The sequence below is a fragment of the Sminthopsis crassicaudata genome, chromosome 2 (assembly GCF_048593235.1).
Source record: "Sminthopsis crassicaudata isolate SCR6 chromosome 2, ASM4859323v1, whole genome shotgun sequence".
NCBI lineage: Eukaryota > Metazoa > Chordata > Mammalia > Dasyuromorphia > Dasyuridae > Sminthopsis > Sminthopsis crassicaudata.
Window position 1 is genome coordinate 359,015,355 of NC_133618.1, and position 22,422 is coordinate 359,037,776.

General features: G+C 31.8%; 1 protein-coding gene across 1 annotated transcript in view; it reads right to left on the reverse strand.

The window, feature by feature from the left end:
* Positions 1 to 6,977: 6,977 nt before the first annotated feature.
* SEC24A (SEC24 homolog A, COPII coat complex component) overlaps positions 6,978 to 22,422 on the reverse strand; it is a 52,199-nt gene continuing 36,754 nt past the window's right edge. The window contains exons 17-23 of the mRNA XM_074290900.1: positions 17,639 to 17,749; positions 16,780 to 16,955; positions 15,278 to 15,415; positions 12,707 to 12,811; positions 12,504 to 12,596; positions 10,449 to 10,552; positions 6,978 to 9,790 (exon numbers count right to left, since the gene is read on the reverse strand). Of these exons, the coding sequence (XP_074147001.1) occupies positions 9,676 to 9,790; positions 10,449 to 10,552; positions 12,504 to 12,596; positions 12,707 to 12,811; positions 15,278 to 15,415; positions 16,780 to 16,955; positions 17,639 to 17,749 (842 nt within the window). The 3' untranslated portion in view covers positions 6,978 to 9,675. The remainder of the gene's footprint in view (positions 9,791 to 10,448; positions 10,553 to 12,503; positions 12,597 to 12,706; positions 12,812 to 15,277; positions 15,416 to 16,779; positions 16,956 to 17,638; positions 17,750 to 22,422) is intronic.

Sequence of the window (22,422 nt, forward strand, 5' to 3'; positions counted from 1 at the left end):
TTATCCGATGCCACCTTTACTGCGTTGTTAACTCTGTTCTCTACGCAGCAATTTTCATGAATTCAGAACCAGGAGATAGGTAGTTACTCAGGGCCTGGAGTGGAAAAGATGTGCCTGGAGCTGAACAGTCTGATTCGGTCCACCCTCATAACTGAAAGGAAAGGACCGGAGCCGGGGCTGGGCTAATCAAGAATAGCGGGAGAGCCCAGGCCTAACTCTTCTAAGGAGCCCTTGGAAAAATCCTAGTGAGGGGAAGGAAAAGCGCACATGCTGCTTCTCACCTGGGACGAATTACATTCTGCTACCCTTTCCCTGAAGATTTCTTTCTTTCTTAATTTTTAAAAAAATTTTCTTTTATTTTTTTCCCTGAGGCTGAGGTTAAGTGACTTGCCCAGGGTCACACAGCTAGGAAGTGTCAAGTGTATTTGAACTCGGGTCCTCCTGACTAGAGTGGCTCTATCCACTGCACTACCTAGCTGCCCCTGGAAAATTTATTTCATAGGAGACAGTTAACTTGTCCCAGTTTTTAAAAATCCAATTTTAATAAGACATTATTTACACCCCTATCCATCAGTATTTCGGTTTTTATGAACTCAAGAAGTAAAATTGTAACACTGAAGTAAAGGCCTAAGTTAGGTGCATCCTATCTTTATTGGTACAATAAAACTGTCTAGGCCTAAAAGATTTTACTTTTATGGTTTTTGTCTTTTTTTAAAGATTGTTCAATTTTACTGATTTAGGTAAAGTAATTTGAGAAAGGGGCAGCTAGGTGGCGCAGTGGATAGAGCACTAGCCTTGAATTCAGGAGGATCTGAGTTCAAATTTGATCTCAGACACTTCTTAGCTGTGTGATCCTGGGCAAGTCACTTAACCCCAGCTTCAGGAAAAAAAAAATTAATTTGAGAAAGAAATGAGATAGCCCCAACATTATGATATGAGCAATTACAGAGTTTGTCTAGGGCAAAACTGCTTAACTCACATTGATCATAAATTTTTTCTGAGGGGCAATTAGATGGAACAGTGTATAGAGCACCAGCCCTAAAATCAGAAGGACCTGAGTTCAAAATCGACCTCAGCATTTAATACTTACTAGCTATGTGACCCTAGGCAATTCACTTAATTGACTTAACCCTAATTGCCTCAGCCAAAAAAAAAAAAAAAAAAAAAAGTCTTCTGGGTGTGAGTTAAATTAGCCTTCCTGTGGCTGAGATCCTGGATTTCAATTATATCTAGTTACTATTAGTCAGTGCTAAATTTAATGATGTGTCAAAAAACAAACAAACAAACAAAAAAAACACATCATTTTACACATGAATTCCATTGCAAATAAGAATCTTTGTATTGTCTTCCCAGTCACACAGGCTTGAAACCTAGTTTTGGATGCTATCTTCCCAATGTAACTTTATGCCCCTTCTTTCCTCTTGACACTGCTACTACTCTCTGGTGCAGACTCCATCAGTTTACATCTGAACAGTGGCCTTATGGTTAGACTCCCTGCCTAAAGTTTCTCACACTTCACTTCATATTTTACTCAAGCAAAGTGATCTTCATAAAGCTCAAATCAGATTGTCTCACTTCTCTGTATTCCATAAACCCCAATGGTAATTTGCCTTTCAAATCAAATATGAAATCTCAAATTACAAAAGGAAGGAATCTGTTCTCAGTGGCTCCATTAATGGAATTTGTGGGACTGGTTTCCAAGCATGATAATTCTGTTAAAATACAGAATGGACTTTTACATGTATCAAGATTCGCCATTTCAATTTAAAGAATAGTTCAGTGTTAAGTTTATAGTTGTGAAGTATTCTCAGCTTTCAAAAATTGAACACAATGAATTTTTATAATAGCAAAAAAATTCTTCAGTAGTTGCATCAAGCATAGAAACTTACACTTCATTTAATCTCTCTTAATGTCATACACAAATTTGACAGCCAGAAGATCAGAAACATGCAAAAACAGAATTTTGTTTTCATAATAAAATTTTATCAAAAGATTTAATTTGGTTTTTCTGTTATATTTCAGCATTATATTTAATAAGATAGCACTCACAGCTTACTATATTTTTATAAAATCCATAAAATTTAGAACTAGAAGGATTTTGGATATTATCTGAGCCAATACATTTTTACATAAGAGAAAACTGAAGCCCAATGAAATAATAAATTACTCCATATCATAAAGCTAAATACATAGCATAATCATGATTCAAAGCTAGGTGCTCCAAAGTCATAGTCTTTTCACAATCCCATACTACTTACTTTTTTTCCCCCTAGTTTTTAATTGATGTCTTTTGTTTCCTAAGAGGCAATGGATAGAGTGCAGGTCCTGGAATCAGTAAGCAAGATCCATCTTCTTGAATTCAAATGTGGCTTAAAAAAAAAAAAAAAAAAAAAATCTGGCCTCAGACACTAGCTGTGTGAGCCTACAAGTCACTTAATCTTGTTTACCTCAGTTTCCTCATCTCTAAAATAAGATGGAGAAGAAAATGGCAAATTGCTCCAGAATCTTTGCCAAAAAACCCCCAAATGGATCATGATGAGTTGGACACAACAGAAAAGCTACTGAACTTTGTTTTTTATTGTAATGGGCCAGAACTCTGGAGAAGATAACCTCCTTTTTGGGGTTTTCACCTCTCTGAGAAGTCAAGGAGGGCGTGACCATCTATGTTCTAAAACAAAAGAAAGCAGAGGATGTAATGGGCCAGAAGGTGTTAATTCTATGGAATTGATAAGACAAAAGTTATCTAGGTTAGCATATGAGTTCTCTTGTTCAGTATGATTGATTTAATCTTACAATAAATAATAGTTCCCTAGTGATATGATTGGTTTATACTCAATATACTGTAATAATGTTCTCTCCTCCTTTCAAGTACATTTCTCCAGAATTCTGGCCCATTACATCTCCTGCTTTCTTTTGTTTTAGAACATCCCTTTGGTGTTTTCACCTCCCTTCCTAAGACATCAGAAAGGGCGTGATCACCTCCTTTTTTGGTGTTTTCACCCCTCCTTTCTGAGAAGTCAAGGAGGGTTGTCACCTCCCTTTTGGAGAAATCAGGAAGGGCAAGATCGATCACCCATGTTCTAAAAAGAAAGTGGGAGATGTAAAGGGCAGGAACACCCTATGATTGATTTAATACTACAACAAAGTGTTAACTCTGTGGAATTGATAAGACAATGGTTATCTAGTTTAGCACTGAGTTCTCTAGTGCTGTATGATTTATTTAATTGTAAAACAAAGTGGTAATTCAGTAGAATTAACATAATGATTCTCTAGTTCTTAGTATAATTCTACAAGTTGACACCTATGATGATATACTTATAATAGAGTATATAACAGCTAGGAGACAAACTCGAAGATAAAAACTCTAGTGGCTATCCTGTCTCCTTCATCTGGGGCTGGGCTAGCTTTCTGGGGGACCTTCAAAAAAGGGCTTTTGGTCTCAGTGGAGAAGTTCTCTAATTCACTATGATTATGATTGATTGTTAATTCAGTGGAATTAAGATAATGATTCTCTAGTTTACATGTATTTAGTACTTAATATAGTTCTACAAGATTGACACCTATTCTACAAGATTGATACCTACAATGATGTAATTATAATAGAGTATATAAGAGCCAATAAGGACTGGACAAAAGACATTCCATTTTTGATCAGGCTCCTGGTGGCTCTCCATTTCTCCACTGAAAGCAACTGCTGCCTGAAGGCCTTCCAGAAAGTTAGCCAGGCCCCAAGTAAAGGAGACAGACTGTGAGGGAAATAATAAAAGAATTTGGACTTTATCTCTGACTATTCTCGTGATTACTCAGCTGAACTGAAGGCTGGTCACAAGACCTCAGAAAGCTAATCAGAACTTTACATTAAGTGACTTGCCAGTCACACAGCTAATAAGTGTTAAGTGTTTGAGGCCCATTTGAATTCAAGTTCTAACTTCAGAGCTGGTATTTTAATCCACTATGTTAACTGGCTCCCCTTGACCATTTTTAATGAATAATATCTCAAAAGGTTTTTTTGTTTGTTTGTTTTTTGGTTAGGTTTATCTTTTTTTTTTTTTTTTTTTTTTAAGATCATCAAGAAGTTTAAAATGGATAGTTTTCTAGTTATTAGACTAATTCACACACACACACCATCACATGCATAGGTAACATAGTGTTGTTACCTGTGCTTTTAATCTGACTACCAGCTTTTAATCAGCTACCAGCAAATGTTAGAAAAGGCACAGAGGGGATCTTCAGAGCTACAAAAGCAATTGTTACTATATTGACAAAAAATCAGAGTAATTGGTTTGTCTGTGGGACCTTCTCATTTCTCAGGGTAATGTTGCCCTTTTTTGTAACAAGCCATTTTCATTTCAATAAATGAATACTATTTGTAGTACACTGTGTACTTCAAGCATGCCTTTGCTTTAAATGTCCTGCTTTTGCTAAAATTACCTCCCCAATATAAAAACTTGAGTTGCTAATTATCTCCTATCTTTAGAAAATCTTTATTATAGTAAAGAATACTCTCAGAATGGTATTTGCAGTTTATAATTGATAAAAAAAAAAATCCCAACATATTGGTGAAATATTTGAATGGACATATATAACTAGTATCTTTTTGTCCATTTGGCAGAGTTGTGCTAGGCTTTGTCCTAAATAAAGAATAAGGGATTGATGGGCCATAAGAATTTTCTCTCATGGGATCACAGACAAGCTATAACCTAGCAGCTAAAGGGCATTTTGCATTAGAAATGGCAATCTGATCTTAATGTTTTCCAGTTTGAATTTCATTTCTAAATTTTTCAAACTTTATTTATACTAGTGTTTCCAGATGGAGGCAAAGCAAAAATAGCCTAATAAGTATATAAGTGTCTTTACACCTTGACAGAACTATTCATCTCTTAGTAGGTCTCTGTAAATTGCATGTATACTATCTATAGCCCATACATGACATACGTTTACACAGTAGCTTAATATTGAAAATAACTTCTTCATACTAATCATGTGAAATACTCAAATTATTTTCGTTGATTTTTATAGATGAAGAAATTGAGGTATAAAAGTTAGAGGATATGCACATGATTCCAAATCTAGTTCAGAAATAGAATTCAAATACAGGTTTCCTGCATCCAAGTCTGGCACCTTTATTACTTCTTCAATCTTTCCAGTTAAGCAGTCCAAAACTTTTCCACATGTTCTATATAACTTACTGCTCTAAGAAGCTGGTCAACTGAATTCATGTTTCTTATGAAGAAAAGCAATTTCTCAGTATTTGATTATTAGCATGTTCCTAAATATCATGTGGAAATTGCCACATACACAAAAGTATGGATCACTAGATCTGGAATTTCGCCAGCTTTCTAAAGCAGTGGGTTTTTTTTAAGATCTAGTAATTTCTAGTTCAGAGTCCTGGGATTCAGGAATCTATATGCATACAAAGTATGCTATTAAAAATAATTTAAAATCTTTTAGCTTTAACAGAATATGAAGCATGGGTAACTTGGTATAGTAAACAGCTTAGAGTTAGGAAGACCTGGATTAAAGTCAAGCCTCTTAAACACAACTATATTCACTATGAATTACAAATTCTCAGTGACCCAGAAAACTAGACTTTTTTGCCAACTATTTGCAAGTCTACATTAGTGCAAAGAACTGCATACTTCTAGCCTCCTACTCCAATGCAGTCATAGACAAGGATCCTTCCTCTCTGCCCCCCCCCCCCAAATTAACCTCGTTAAGTATAATGGAGAACAAGTAGGTTTTGCAGACATCATATATATGCATTCTAAAATTTTTTTCTGAGCTTAAACACCAAGTAAAATGAGCATTTCTGTATACATATGCATTACATATGAATTACTATTTTTCAAATATGCTGTAATTAAAATACAAATTCACTTAAAAAGATTATTGAACTCATAAGTAGTTTTTTTCATCACTTCCTCAATCTGATTTCATGGGGTCCTTAAAATTTGATACCAAAAAGGGTCCAGCTTTAAAAAGCTTGAGAACCACCAGATTATGAATAATCAAGCTTTGCCTCAAAAATGAAAAAGATAACTATATGAGAATTGAGGCCTTAGATTTCTAAGCCACCTACGCCAAATCTGGGTTTAAAAAACATAGACATTTTAAAATTCCACAATGAACCATAAATTATGGTATAATGAAAGATGAGAATTACTTTCAGAGGTGTTTATTTTATTTTATTTTATTTGTCCCAATCTACTATTTCATTGTAATCTATGCAGAAATTTCCCCTACCAATGCAGATCAATAGCTACTTAGCAATATATAGTCTTAGGTTCTCAGAACTTGAGTGACTGCTTGTTGGGCATGCTCCAATACAAGTCTGTGTGTATACATGTGTATGTAGGGATGGGGAAGGGGGAAAAGGGACAGTGGGGAAAAAGAAAAGCACTTGAATCTAGGCCATCTTGAGAGGGTTATATCTATTCTGTAAGTTATCTTTATAGAAAGTAGATGTATGGATAGAAAAATTAATACATTTAAGGGAAAAAAAACAAAGCCATCCTGTCATACTTCTCACAAACTATTTTCAATGCACTTTAGTATATAATTTTTATTGATCCTAACATTTCTGAGGTGGCTTAGTATTGCTGAAATGAAATGTAGACACAGTGTCAACAAGTTGTCTAACTCCTAAACCTAGATTCAAGGGTCCTTCAGTTTTATTATTTCCCATGAACATAATATTATAGAACATACTGCAACATAACTCAGATTGGTTTGTTATTACAGTATGGTGCTTTTATCAGTCCAAATGATTGGTCATCTGTTATAAGCTCTTTCAATTAATTTTATTGAGTAGCCAAATTGATAAGTTAGTACAGATAAATAAGAATTTGCATGTGTTACAAATGACTTCTCTTTTTACAGTGAAAATTACAAATTATAAAAAAAATTGGACAAGTAAATCTTGGCTTTTAATGTTTCAGAGTCAAGATTTAACACATTACACTGAAGAACAAAACACATTTGGGTTTGAGAACAAGAATTTAATGTTACATTATTATACACTACTTTACAAAATTAAAATTTACTGTAAGGATTACATTGTAACATGAAACAAAAACATAAAATCACATTTGATGGTCCCCTAGATAATAGCTGTTATGCATCTTTGATTATTGTTAAATGAATAAAGTAAATTGTATTCTAATTATTGCAGAACAGTCTATTAGACTCATTATATTAAATTAAAAATAATGAAAATATATGCAAATTAAGATTACTGCTTTTGACTGAATCCTATTAAGTCAAACTTATATATTATTTTAAAAATCCCAGAAACTAGAAAAATAGAGTGCATTTGCTGTGGTAGGGATGTCACTGCTCAGGAATAGGTAACAAACTTACTCTTGCTTATTACCTTTTGCAGTTGTAGAGCTATAGAAAATGTAAGCATTTTTAACAGTTTACAGCTGTGTTGAAAAATATGGCATTGTGTAAATATTGGTGTGTTTTACAACATTAAAATGTAATAGATGAGCTAGAAGGTCATGTGTGCACTATTGGAAATAAAATTAAAATGGAAAATTTCATATTGCAAAAAAAAAAAAAAAAAAAAATTACTTAAATATCAGTATTTCCAAAAGCTTTCTACTTCCAAGAGGGTTCATTCATTCACTGTTTATAGAAATTACATACCAAATATGGATAATCATAAATCAAATATTCATTATGAACCATGGATTGAAAATTATAATTATTCTAGTTCACACATAAATTAGACAATATCTAAAATAGGAATTTAAAAAATAATTTATTTGTGAAATATGCTAACAAGACAGGTTGAGCAAATAAGAACCATCCCCATTGTAGGGATGTTTGAGGCACAAGGATCTCCCTAGAAGGATGTAACTCCCACCCTGGAAGCTTCTTTTTTAACTCCTTAAAGGATTTCAAAAATCAAAATAATGTGCAATACTTATTTTTATAAGAATTTTAATTCTTTTGAGAAATGTCAATGCATGATAAGATGAAATGAGTATTGAGAAAAAAAAACTTTTGTTATAATTTGAAAGCTACCACACACCAAATGAATAAAATCATAAATCACCCATTGCTAATAACTTTCACAAAGCTTCCAGTATAATGGACTTGAATACTGAGAACAGAGTCTTACACTGTTTAGGAGATAGAGTAGGTCTCTTTAGAAATAATATGAATTCGTTTAACTTTTTTGATCCAACTCAAAACAGCAGCTCTATTCTCAAATAAAACCTATTTTTTCCTTGTATCAAGGCAACTCAGTTAAATTTAAGTACAACTCATGTTGATATAAATTTTTATTATTAATTTGTTAAACCTAGAGCCAACATTGTAAACATTTATATTCCATTAAAATAAAAAGCTTCTGCTGGGTATTAGTAAAAGGAAACATCCATTTACTAGTTACTCACAAGTTAAGATGAATTTGTGAAAAATCACTGAGCCAATCTTTAAATTAGTACTTATCACTGCATTGTAAGTATATAGATGTATGTTAACAAGTAAACAAAATGTCTTGAATAGTTTTGGCTTTAACATTTCCTTTGCTGAACCCATTATTTCTGAACCAAGAAACCAGGTCTAAAAAATATGCACCGAATCATTCATCCACAAATAAAATTATTTGTGTATTATTTTCAGTTTCATCATTTATACTACCAAAAGTAACAGTAAGTTTACTGTAAGTTTCTGGTACTTTTAAAACAATATGAAACATTTGATTTCTTTAATTCATCCACATCTCATCAAAAGAATATATTTGTTTTTCATTATAGGCCAGAAAATGGATGAAATTTAAGAGAGACCAGAAACATAGCAACAAATCTCACAAAGCGTCTGGAGTATTAAAGATTCACATTTCCCTAATATACAGGGATAATATACTACTTCCCCTTATTAGGAAAAAAAAAAAAATTAAGAGTATTTATGCCTACCAAACTCAGATCATTTTCAATGCTGAAATAAATGTTGAATAAAGGATCTAGTCTCATTGCAGCCAAATCAGATATACACTTAATTATAATTTTTGCTGCATCAGGGCTTTGTCCTTCAAGTATAAAGAACACTGTTGGATTGGATTTAAAAGCTTGAATGTTCTACTTCATATTTCCCTCTTGAACTAAAAAAAAAAAGTTAACATTATCTCTATTTAACATGATAACCTTTTTTTTCCTTTAAAGAAAAAAAAGGAGGGGGGAGAGAGAATAACAAAGGTTTTCAAATATCCATTTACCTGTAAATGAATTAAACTTTTTTTTAAAAAGATCTTGTCAGTGGATGTAACTTCCCTGAAACATACTTAGTCAGCAAAAATAAAAAATAGCATACATTTTGAGCAACAAAGAAGTCTTTATTTTACAAAATGTACTTTGCCTCATATTAATCTTTAACTTATTTCAGTCTACAACCACTCAAACATAATTGGCAGCAAATAAAAAGGTGCCCAAATATATTTAGATATATTTTGATTTGAAAAATACAATATCTTTAGATGCATGTTTGATTTCCTTTTGTGGTCCAATATTTGCTGTAGTATGTTGAAATCACAGTGAAAATATCTTAACCATCACACGAGGCCACAAAATTAATAAAAAAGTTTTTTAAAAGAGGGCATTACAAGCTCAAGTGTTCTCAACTCTAGTGATTTCCCTTGGAAAAAGATGATCCATAGTCTTCATTTGTTCATTTATTCACTTGCTGTTGTACATGCAGGAGAAACTCATAATATGATAAGGCAGATTCTGTTCTGTCTTCTACCATGTATTGAAGGAAAGTTGCTTTCAAAGGACTCTCATCCCTGACAAATAAAATGAGAAAAATGTTTATAATTTCATTTAATAATGATAACAGCAGCAATAATAATATAAACAATAGCAACAATTATAAATAAGTACTTAATCCAGCATAAACCATTGAAATTTTTTAATAAGTACCATTTTAAACTTGATGTACAATTATCAAAAGGTGTTTTCCATGTGTAACAACTTCCTTACTGAAAATTCCATGACTTGAAGAAAGATATTAGAACTGTCAGGCCTAATATGCTAGCAAAAATTTAAGTGTGAAATTATTTAAACATTAAAGGAGTTCTAATATTTGTACTATTAATAACTAGTATTATTTATATTAATATTATCTGTTCTATAGATACTATGCATCAGTTAAGTCTCTCCTATTGAAATACAATGTCCTACAAGCAGGGACTGTTTCATTTACCTTAATAACATCTTCAGAATCTAACATTTACTAGATACTTAATAAATATTTGTTAGCTGACTAATATAAAAACTAAGATAATATTTATCTTCCATAGGATTTTCTTTTTCTTTGTCTATTATTCTAAACAGTACTTTTGCAACAATTTACAGTAACATCTACGACTTAAAATTCAAGCCCTTATAAGGTACAATTTCCATGCATAAATAATAAAAAGGAATAAAATAAATCCAGCTTACCTTATTATGTAAAGTACTGGAAAAAATGGCCTATGTTCTCTAAGCCATGAGATAAAACCTCTTATTCTGGCAGATTCTGCTGTATCAAGATCTGGAAGGTATGTCTTTTGAACAAAGATCAAGCAATCAATTGCTAAACTCCTACTCTGTTCAAGTCACTGTACTAAACATTAGGCATACAAAATCAATTCCTGCTCAAGGAACTCTTCAGTTAATAGAAAATACAATATATAAATGTCTTTTTTTTAATTTGATTTTTTATTATAGTTTTTTATATACAAAACATATGCATGGGTAATTTTTCAACAGTGACCCTTGCCAAACCTTCTGTTCCAACTTTTTCCCTCCTTCCTATAATATATATATATATATATATATATATATATATATATATATATGCATATAATATATATATAATATATGCAAATATATTTATAAATTATCTTGTTGCACAGGAAAGATCAGATTTAGAAAGAAGGTAAAAATAACCTGAGAAAAAAAAAACAAAAATGCAAGCAAACAGCAACAAAAAGAGTGGAAATGTTATACTGTGGTCAATACTCATTTCCCAGTGTTTTTTCTGTGGGTGTAGCTGGTTCTGTTCATTTCAGATCTATTGGAACTGATTTGTATCTTCTCATTGTTGAAGAGAGCCATGTAAATGATTTAAAAAAAAAAAAAAAAAAAAACCAAAAAACTTACACACCCGAAAAAATTGGAGACATAGAAAGGAAAATATTAGCTTTAAGAAGGATTGATAAAGACTTCGTGTAAAAAGAAGAATTTTAGCTAAGATTTGAAGGAAGTCAAAGAAATTAAGAGGTAAATATGAGAAAGGAAAGAATTCCGGGCATGGGGACAATGAAAATGTATGGAGTAAGAAGTATTTTAGTTGAGGATGACATGGGTTGACTTATAAGTGAACTGGGCAATGGCCTGGGATGCATTTAATATGTTTGGCCTCTTCAATATCTGATCAAGTTCTAAGGATTCTACAGTGCCTTGCTTTAGCTACCTTCATGGCTATTGGAACAAATTGTTCCTATCTACCCATTCTGCCAGGGAAAGTCTTTATATACTATGACTTATTATCAGCAAATGTTTGATTTGTATATATATTTTACATATCTATATACCCAGGGTACATAAAATTTTTTTAGGCTAGAAGGGGTTTTAAGTGAAAAAATTTAAGAAACCATGCTCTTAACCCACTGACAGATTTAAGGCCTTTTGGTTATCCTCAAACTGGTTTAGCCCATGACAGGACTATTTACCAGGATGTGGCTGCTGTGTATGCTATAGCTTTTTTGGAGTGAAAGCTGGGTGAATGAGGTGGACATCAAAGGTAGTTTGGAAAAGCCCTGGAAAGGGTTGGTTAAGTCCTCACATCAGAGGGGCTGGTCCTACTGAATACCCCACATACCCCTGATGACATAGTATATCATCTAAAGCCCATGTTTCAATAATAAAATAGTAGCAGTGAAATCATCCAGGTTCTCCAAAGAGATATTTACAGATCCTAAAGCATCTACCAGAATTAAAACAAATTAAATTTATACTATCCTTCCTCCAATATTCTCTAAAGTTTTAGTTGTATAACTGCTTCAAATTTGGTCATTAATTTTGGGGTAATAATTTACTTGTGACAATTACCGAACTTCTTTCCCTCAAACAGCAAGTAAAAAAACACTGAAAGAGGTAATAGCAAACAACTCCTCTATCAATTTCCCACATAAAAAAGGAATTTCAATATGTAATCTCACTAGGTATGACAGCAGGGTCTGTTTCAATAATAACTAGATACACTTTTTTTTGCTAATTGCCCCAAATCTTATACTGTGTTTCATATGTACCTTTATTTTAAATATATGAGAAATGACCTAAAGACTATATTTACAATTTTGATCAACTTGTATTGTGGAAATCATTTCTAATAGAAATAAACATTTAATAGTAGGAGAGAAACATGATTCTTTTATGATTTAAAAAAAGAAAATTTGGCAAAATTTTAAATTGTTCTTTAGGTGTAACAACACTACAAAGAGACATTCTTACCATATGCAGTGGTAGAGATGCATAGTTTGGAACTCCAAGAACCTGACTGAGAAAATTTTGTCCACAATTTTTTCCAACCCACAGCATCATTACCTGGCATTTAGGAAGAAAATTCATTTGGCATGATTAAAATATTGAATCTGCTCATTCAAAAAGTATGACTATTCTATTCACTAAAAACATGGACAAATCAGACTACTCACAGTGCCTGCATCCATGAGGAAAGCTCCATCTCTGCTCAATTTTTCTACAGACAACTGCAGAATAGACGGCTGAGGTATAGTTTTATCATTGATGTTGAGGGCTCCCTAAAAGGTTAAAACAAAACAAAACAAAACCCAGCAGTCAGTAGGAAAAAAAATTCTAGATCAATTAATCAAAAAGCATTTTATTAAGCACCTATTATATGGCATGGGCTATGCTAGGTGCCAGGGTTATAATGAAAAAAAAATTAAATAGTTCCTGACTCCAAGGAGCAAGAGACTCCATCTGTCCATCACACACACACACACACACACACACACACACACACACACACACACACACACAGTAAATTTTTGGGCTGAAAGGTAATTTTAGTTATGAGTATGTATGTATGTAGAAGGTAGTAATGCTTTAAAAATGTTTTACATTGAGCAAGAGATTTTAAGAAGAAACAAGTACATTAGTCCAGTATGATAGTTACTATAAAAATGTGGCAATGGGAGATAGAGATGTATGTGATATGGAAACATTATTCAGCAAAAGTTGGTTTTCACTTTATTTGCAGAGGTCTATGGGTGTAGACACTACATATAATGTCAGATTTGACTATTGTGTTTTGTTGTTTGTGTTTTTGCTGCTGTTTTCAAGTTTTGTTTTTTTTTTTTAATTCAATATTGGCTCATGGTCAAAGGATGTTAGCAAAGTAACATTTTTAGAAATAAAGGGACAACTATATGGTGCAATGGATAGAACACTGGTCCAGGTCAGAAGGACCTGAGTTCAAATATGACCTCAGACACTTAACACTTACTAGCTGTATAACCCTGGACAAGTCACTTAATCCCAATTGCTCTGCCAAGATTAAATAAATGAATGAATGAATAAATAAAATAAAGGTGATAAATAAGTTCCAATTTAGTATAAAAGGTCACAACACTAAGCAAATCAGAGGAATCAGAAAACATCATTTCCCATCATGGATACAGGAAAAAATTCATGATCAGACATAGACTGATAATATAATATAGACAGATTTAATTACAAAACTATATGTACATTTATAGACATATATACATTTTATAGACAAAACAAATTCAGATAAAATTATAGGAGGAAACAGCTAAATGGGGAGCATTTATCTCTGATAAAAGTGTGTTATCCAGAATGAAAAAGGAGCTAATTCAATTATTTAAGAATAACAAATATTCCCCCATAAATAAAGGATAAGAACAAACTGTTCTTAAAGGAAGAAATAAGTAATCAACAGTTATTCTTCAAATTACTACTAATGATAGAAAAACAATACTACTAATGATAGAAATACAAATTAAAACAACTCTTGACAAAAAAGCAAAACTGTTGGAAGGAGTGTGAGAAAACAGGTGCAATGTTGCTATGAATTGGTCTAATGATTTTATAAAGCAATTAGGAAATATGTAAAATTACTGTAATATCCTTTTAACCCAGTGAACAACATTTGGCACATAACCATAAGAAATAAAAGAAAGAGGGAAAAGATATACATGTTCAAAAATGTATCTGTTATTTGTAGAAGAAAAAAAAAAAAAAAAAGCCTATTATTAGGAAATGGCTGAATAAATACTATTGTGCTCAAAACCAAGGTGATGTAAAAATGAAATCCAATAAAAGTTTCAAATTTTAAAAATTCATGCCTTGCTTCTCTTATCTAATAATTTCAAGATTAAGTTGAAAATTAATGTTTTATATTGTAACACTCAATTAGCAAAACCAGAATTGCTTTTCATTCATCTTTAAATTTAAATTTAAGGACAAAGTTGTAGATATATGGCTTAAAGATACTGGTATTACAAAACAATAAAGGACAAACATTTTTAAAATATCAAAAATGAAAAATGTTTATTAAAAAATTTTATAATAAATGTCAGTGTCTCTCTAGTTAAATAAATCAAATGCTTTTCCAAATGTCAAACTCTTCTTCCTTTAATTAGATGAAAAGGAAAGCATGTCATTGAAAATATTGATATTAGACTTGGCAATATCTTTGAAAACACTAATAACATTTATCACAAATATTCCAATTTTCTCTAAGGGAAATTAATGCCATAGAACTGGAATAAGTTTTTCTTAGTTCATGGACGCTACTAGAACAATCTACAATGGCTGACTTTCCTATGCAAATGAAATAATAATTAATGCATATTTCTTTCAATTCAATTGATTTTAGGGGAAATTCTTAAATGACAACTACAATTTGATATATTACTTAAATGAACCACTAAATCAAATTTTGAGTTTCCAGAATTCTTTTTTTTTTTTTGAGGTTGGGGTTAAGTGACTTGCCCAGGGTCACACAGCTAGGAAGTATTAAGTGTCTGAGACCACATTTGAACTCTGGGCCTCCTGAATTCAGGGCTGGTGTTCTATCCACTGCACCACGTAGCTGCCCCCAAGTTATCAGAATTCTTAAAGCTAAAGTCCTTAATTTTAAAGTTAAAAATTAAAAAAGGAATGAAACTTTAATTTCTTTTTTGGATTCATTATTAAGACTTATGAATACATGGACTAAAGTAATTAATGGGCATTCTTACCTCATCTGAGAGATTGTCAACTCTGTACAGATTGGGATGGGTCATGAGCATGAGGTAAACCAGTGGCTGATTTTTCACTTGACACATAGCAAAAATACGTTCATCTAGATGAGCAGTAGTCCCAGTTTGGAATGATTTCTGTAAACAAAACATATCAAATCCCCCCATGCCAAAAAAAAGTAAAATTACTCACATTTGTTAAATATAAATGGAAAAGATATTTTTCAATTTTTAAATATTGAAAAATAGGAACTGGACATTATTTTTTTATTTATTTGAATGTGCTTTATCAGTAATTCAAATCTGATCTTATTCGTGGTCACAGTCCTATAACTACAAAGAATTACATATCAACAGAAGACAAATTTTACTTGTCTCCATTTCCTCATCTGTAAAACATACACCATTTTAACTGATTCACTATGAAGATCTAATAAAATCGGGAATTCCACAGCTGTTGATAGAACAGAGTAAAACATGAAAATGAGGAAAAGCAAGCAGGAAATTTAAGTTATAGGTGGTAGAACTAAATTATGGTTGTAAACAGGAAATGGCAATTCAAGCATAGAACACATATATAACACATATACAAGAATTTGTATTTACATGTAAATGACATTCATACAAGTGTCAGGAGATCTTGGTATGTGATTATAGGGGTTCTTTAGGGCAGCAAGGAGGAAACACAGAGAATTTCAAAAAATAAACCTAATGTACTAAGTGTAAGGATGTGGGAAGATGACTCTTCTACTGCTAACAGGCAAAATGAAAAGAATAATGATTTGAGGCAAAGTAATTAAGCTCTAGATGATGGCAAATCATGCCAATTATAGGCTATAAAGAAAATAATAGTCTGGGAAGTTGAATAAGAAATCAGTACGAGCACATGGATTCTCACAAAAGATGAAAGATTAATGCAGATGAATAACACAAACACAATTACACAAAGAGAATCCAAAAATGGATGCAGGAAAAAGTGTATAGATAAAGGTCTGAAAGGTAAGGGGAGAAGAGGGGAGCAAAAAAGAAAGCATAGAGTATTGTCATAGAATTCTATGATATACGGTATCATAGAAGATTAAAAAAAAAAAAAATGCCTAAAATTAAATGGCAGAAATGGAAAAAGGTGTTAACAGCAGCAAAATACTGAAGTTAAAGATGTATGTGAAAAAAGAGGAGTCCAGATTGGTTAGATTTTATGGTCAGTGAGCTAAGCTAATTGGTTGAAGCTAGCAGATGTAAAGATGACAATGAAAAAGCCAAGCTGAATACAAGTATAGAAATGACAAGTAAATTGTGGTCTGAGAGGAGTAATACAATATCAAAGATAAGAAGATAAAAGAGGATAAAGTAAAAGGGCTGTTAGAATCATTCATGAATTAACCAATTTTTAGTTATTATAGTTACGGGGCAGCTAGCGGGCTACTAAAAATATTAAAAATCACTGTTATAAAACATATATTAGGGATGTGTCCCCTTTAAAATTTCTATTTCACTCTTACCTGTTTAAGAAGAGCTAACACAAAAAGTGGGAAGAGACGTAAAGAAAAAGGAACCAAGAGACCAGGTTGCTGACTACTTAGAACTGAAGTTCGGTAAGCAGACAGAGAATCTATTACAGCATTCACTAGGGCATCACGAGCATCACTCAAACTTGCTGAAATGGACCTGTCAACAGCTGGGGGGAAAAAAAGGACAGGGAAAGAAAGATTATAATAGTCACATAATTAATGTTAGGGGGAGATCATTAAGAAATTAAGGTGGGATTTTTTTTTAATGCAAATTTCAACCAGTATGTGAATGTATGTGAACTTCTTTACCAGGTTGCACACAAGAAAAACATTCCCCCTTCCCTTTGAGGCTGGGGTTAAGTGACTTGCCCAGCCAGGGTCACACAGCTAGGAAGTGTTAAGTGTCTGAGACCAGATTTGAATTCTGGTCCTCCTGAATTCAGGGCTGGTGCTCTATCCATTTCGCCACCTAGTTGCCCCAAGAAAAACATTTTTAAAAGCAATAAAGACACTTAATATAATATTGATAGAATTCCAATTAGAGAAAGCAAATTATGCAGTCTTCCCAGAGCAGAAAAGAAGGATAAAAAAAGTTTACATTATGGAAGCAGAGAAAAACAGGATCAATATCTGGATCACTACCCTGCTCTTTTACTGTAAATAAATTATGGATCTTTATTAAAAAAAAAAAAAGTTTCATATCAATAAATTTATCTATGGAGGAAGCTGTTAAAAGTGTTTCAAAACTTCTTGAGTAATTTATGGGATGTAATATGATCTGGTCATAAAAAATAATCACTAGGAGGGTTTGTCTAATGATAGCACCAGAAATTATAATAGATTATCTTACCCATATTGGCCAACAATCCTGTAATTGCTTGAACATCAGCGCCAAGGTAGACTTCATTCAGTGTTGAAACTACTGGTAAACACATAGTATGTACACGAATCCTCCTTTCACCTTTGGGAAAGAAATACAAATAAAAGATATGGGCAACTTAGAAATAAGGTATGGGAATGAAAATAATTCTTGTGATCAGAATGAGAGCTCATCCTAAAGTATATGAAAACCCTGAAAAGTATACCGAATCCTGAAATTCAGTATACTTACTTTTGATAAGAAGAAAATTAAGGACTTAACTTTTTCCTTAATTATAGCTTGTGCTGTTCATCCACTAAAGATGGTTAAGCTGATATCCGCAAATTTTATAGTGTTCTTAGTAGTTTCAAGGCTCAATGTAATTACAACATCACAAACAATTTTACTTAGAGAAATTCACCAAAAGACTTGTATTTTGATATCATTTGGGACATTTTCAAGAACCATGGTGAACTCTAAAAATTTATGTCTCTCTTTTTCATTCCTTGCTTGTGATATTCAGCAAATTAATGAATAAAGTTAACTTTATGGTAATATCTGTAATGTAATTTTACATAATTTTAAAGTTAGGTATGTGGAATATTTGAATCCTATAAAACTTAGCAGTAGCAACATTAAAAGACTGCAACTTTTGGCATGCTACATGTTGAAGAGAGAGCAAAAGAAATGGAGTTGCAACTGAAAATATCACATCCAGCAATGTAATCATAATCCTGAATGGAAAAAAAAAAAAAAAAAGAAAGAAAGAAATAATAAACTGCTAAACTTTTAAGATTTTGCTACAAAAAAAACTTTAACTAAATAAAAATTTAACATACAAGATTCAAGAGAAAGATAAGTTTAACATCAAAGATTTAATTAAAAGGAACTCAATAAAGACAAACTTTATTTTTTATATGAAGAAATATAAACCACATGTCTAAGATTGTCATTAATAACTGGGTAGTTCAAATGACTACGGTATATTAGAGTGGATTATGATGTGATTCTAAAAATCAAAACTGTATGAAAAAGTAAAAAATAACAATTATCTCATATAAATGATGCAGAAATTAGATGGTAAATTAGACTGGTAGCTCTGGAACACTACTCTCATTTGAACTTAGAAGACTTTTATACATATATCTGGAAGAATATAAAAGCCTTCTAAGTTCAGAACAGAATAATGGAATGGGGAAAGAGGAGAGAACGAGGGAAGCATTTTTAGAGGGAACCTTACTAATATTAGGTGAGGTTAAAGGTTAAAAAATAAATACATTTAAAAAGAAATAAAAAGTCTTCTGAATTTATAAAGAAATAAGAGGATGAGGGAATAGGTTAAGAGATAGGGTACAAAATAGTATGTAGCTTAATGGGAATGGGACAAATTGTATACATTAACAGGAATGTGATATAGAGAGGGAACAATATAATAAAAACGAAAGAAGTTTTCAAAATTCAGACAGAAACAAGAGGATAAGGGGAAAAGATGCGCAGAGAGGAGAGATACTTGTGGGAGGGGGGGGTAGATTAAATAACAGGAGAGTAAAGTATTAGAAAAAATGAAGAGTAAAGAAGAAAAGTTAGGAGAGATAGGAAATAAATACACAAAAATATAAAGATTAATAGTAGAATTTATTATATAAAAAAGCAGTGATATGTAATCATAATCTCAAAGTTAAAGTTAAATTAACCAAAAGAGAAAAACAGGGAAATTACTGTGTATGTCAGCCATATCAATATTGTTTTAGATTATTTAAAATAACTAGACAGTATAAGGTTGAAATATTGCTATGATATAAAAGTAGATGGAGTTAGAAAAATATGGAAGGACTAATGAGGGAATTGTAGCCTTCTTGGGAAAGAAAAAGTGCAAACAAAAGAATAAAGTAAAAAGAGTACAACAGAGACCAAACAAAAACAAAGAAAAGATGGGCAGCTTTGAACATAATATATAATATTGTATTATATTACATTACATTGTTACATTATATTGTATTATATTGAAATACCTTGAAATGGAAATTTACTGCTTTATGTTTTGAATTCTCTCTGATGTTCTGCTGTGAACATGGCATTTCCTATCTTGTATTTAATTTTAAAATAAAATATTTTATATGTAAAGTTTTTTAAAAATCTCACTGCATAAAGTTAATATTTATTTAAACTGCAGAATTGTATTTTTGCCTTACAAATGGACACAGACATGGCTGAACTTTCTAGTTTGCATACATCTAGCATCAGCACCAGCTAATCATTGAAGATCCTTTTTATGTAAATGCCTGGAAACAAATATAGATTATACTAAAATTTTCAGTATTGAAAAATTTTTTTGAATCTCATGGTTTATCCTGAAATAGTGTTAATATCTATACTAATAATTAATTAGAAAATACCGTGAATATTTAGTAGAAAAATAGTAGAAAAGCAATAGTGGTTACCAATGCTGTCACTTTTGCATTATTCAAAACAGTGACATTAAACTGTACTCAATGAATTATTCACCACAAATCACTGTTTAAAAAAAAAAAAAAAAAAAATTGCCAGGGGCAGCTACATAGTATAATGGGTAGAGAGCATCAACCCTGGAGTCAGTAGAATCTGAATTCAAATTTGACTTCAGACATTTAATACTTATTAGTTATGTGATCCTGGGCAAGTCACTTAATCCCAACTGACTCACTAAAACAAAAAACAAAACAAAACAAAAAACTAATTTCACTTAAGAATATCTTTGATGAAGCAATGAAAATTATTAGATCTTGGCTTCTTAACGTTTTGTGTGACAAAATGTAAAATATGCATAAAGTTCCTCTGCTACCTACTAAGGTATGATGGATATATATATATATATATATATATATATATATATATATATATTTTTTTTTTTTTTTTTTTTTTTTTTTTGAGGAAAAGCACTCATGAGACTGAGGTGCAAGCAGAACAAGCCACTTATATATCATGGAATACCATATTTTCTTGAAAGAAAACTATTATTCAGAGGCTAATTTGGCAGGTGTTTTCTTAGAAATGAAAGAAATAATAAGCCTGCCACTTTAGGGAAAACTTTCACCAGTATTTGTTGCCAAAAACAAAATTTGAGCTTTTTAAGTGACAATTAAAATTTTGGAAAACCTGTATCTCACCCACCATGAGCTACACATGACCAAATATACATCATGTTATAAAATCATCTATTTGTAAAAAATCCATTGAAAATGTAAGATACAACAGTGGTCTCTAATATAACAGAAAAACAGGTCAATGGCAGTTTTAGATTCCATAATGCAGCTAAATTTTAAGAAACTATCATTTCTTGAGTTCTGCTGCAGGACCCAAGAATATTCAAAATTATCTGAAAATATTATTAAAAATACGCCCTTTTCCAATATTTTTGTGAGACCAGATTTTCTTCCAGTATTTCAACCAAAACAATATCACAATAAATTGAATGTAGGAGTAGCTGAGATGCTATGATAGTTGCCTTCTATTAAGCCAAATATTAAAGATATTTGCAAAAATGCAAAATTATGTTACTCTTCTTACTATTTAAAAAAAATTTTTTTAAATAAAAATGTTATTTATGTTAGTCTATAATGGGCTTGTCATTTTAAAATGCATTTACCAGTTTTAATTTCTAACTTGATAAAATATTGATAATCCATATATAAACAAAAGTGCTTTGGAGACCTCAATAGTTTTTAAGAATGCAAAAGGGTCATGAGAGAAAAAGTTTGAGAACTTGTGACACAGAAGTTTAAGATATTTAAGCTAGAAGAGATATTAATCAATCCAACCCCTTTATTTTCTAGATAAAAAAACCAAGGTCTAGGGAGGTTTAAATGACTTCCCTAAGGTCATCTAGGCAGAAATTTAATTTAAATTCAGGTCTTTTGCCTTCAGATCCATTATAGCACACATATCTTGAAGCCCCTAGAAATTTTGAAAGTCTTCGTTCAATAACAGGGTGACTGATAAAGGAGTTCCTAAGGCCTACCTTCTTACTTATAGTCAGTTCCTGCCAATTACATACCTAATTCTGCTCATGTCGACCTTTTTCTTTATAGTTATATAGAACCAGGCAAATATGGTCAGAAGACAGCTCAGAGATGTACTGACATAAATATTAAGACACAAAAATCTTATTATTTGATATTCATTTTCTAGTAGTAGGGTAGCAAAAAATCCAAACAACCAATAATGCGACAAAAACAATTTTAATACAGCTTCAAATTACATTTTTGCATGCTGAAAAAGTAAGAGCAAAGGATGATATTAAAAAGAAAAACACAAAATGAAAATGGGAAAACGTGTTTAAAAAACAACCCATTAACAAGGAATGATATTTTCATATTGAGGGCAATTAAAAAGCTATGCCAAGTAGGCTCAATGAAACTGAATTTCATTTCAAAAGGACTTCACTGCAGCCTTTCAATCCTTTTATTTAATTATTTCCTAACATAATCCTTAAATGCAAACTTTTTCATTAGATTTCTCCTCCTTTTCCTTTCTCGAACATGGATAAACTCTTCTCATTTTACTGAAAGAAATTTCTCTTATTTCATTCAAAAAGTTCCTGAATCTATTTATGCCCCACCTCAACCTCCTCATATTCTACAAAGAAATAATCTTCCTTGGGGGCAGCTAGGTGGCACAGTGAATAGAGCACCAGCCCTGAATTCAGGAGGACCCGAGTTCAAATCTGATCTCAGACACTTAACATTTCCTAGCTGTGTGACCCTGGGCAAGTCACTTAACCCCAGCCTCAAAAAAAT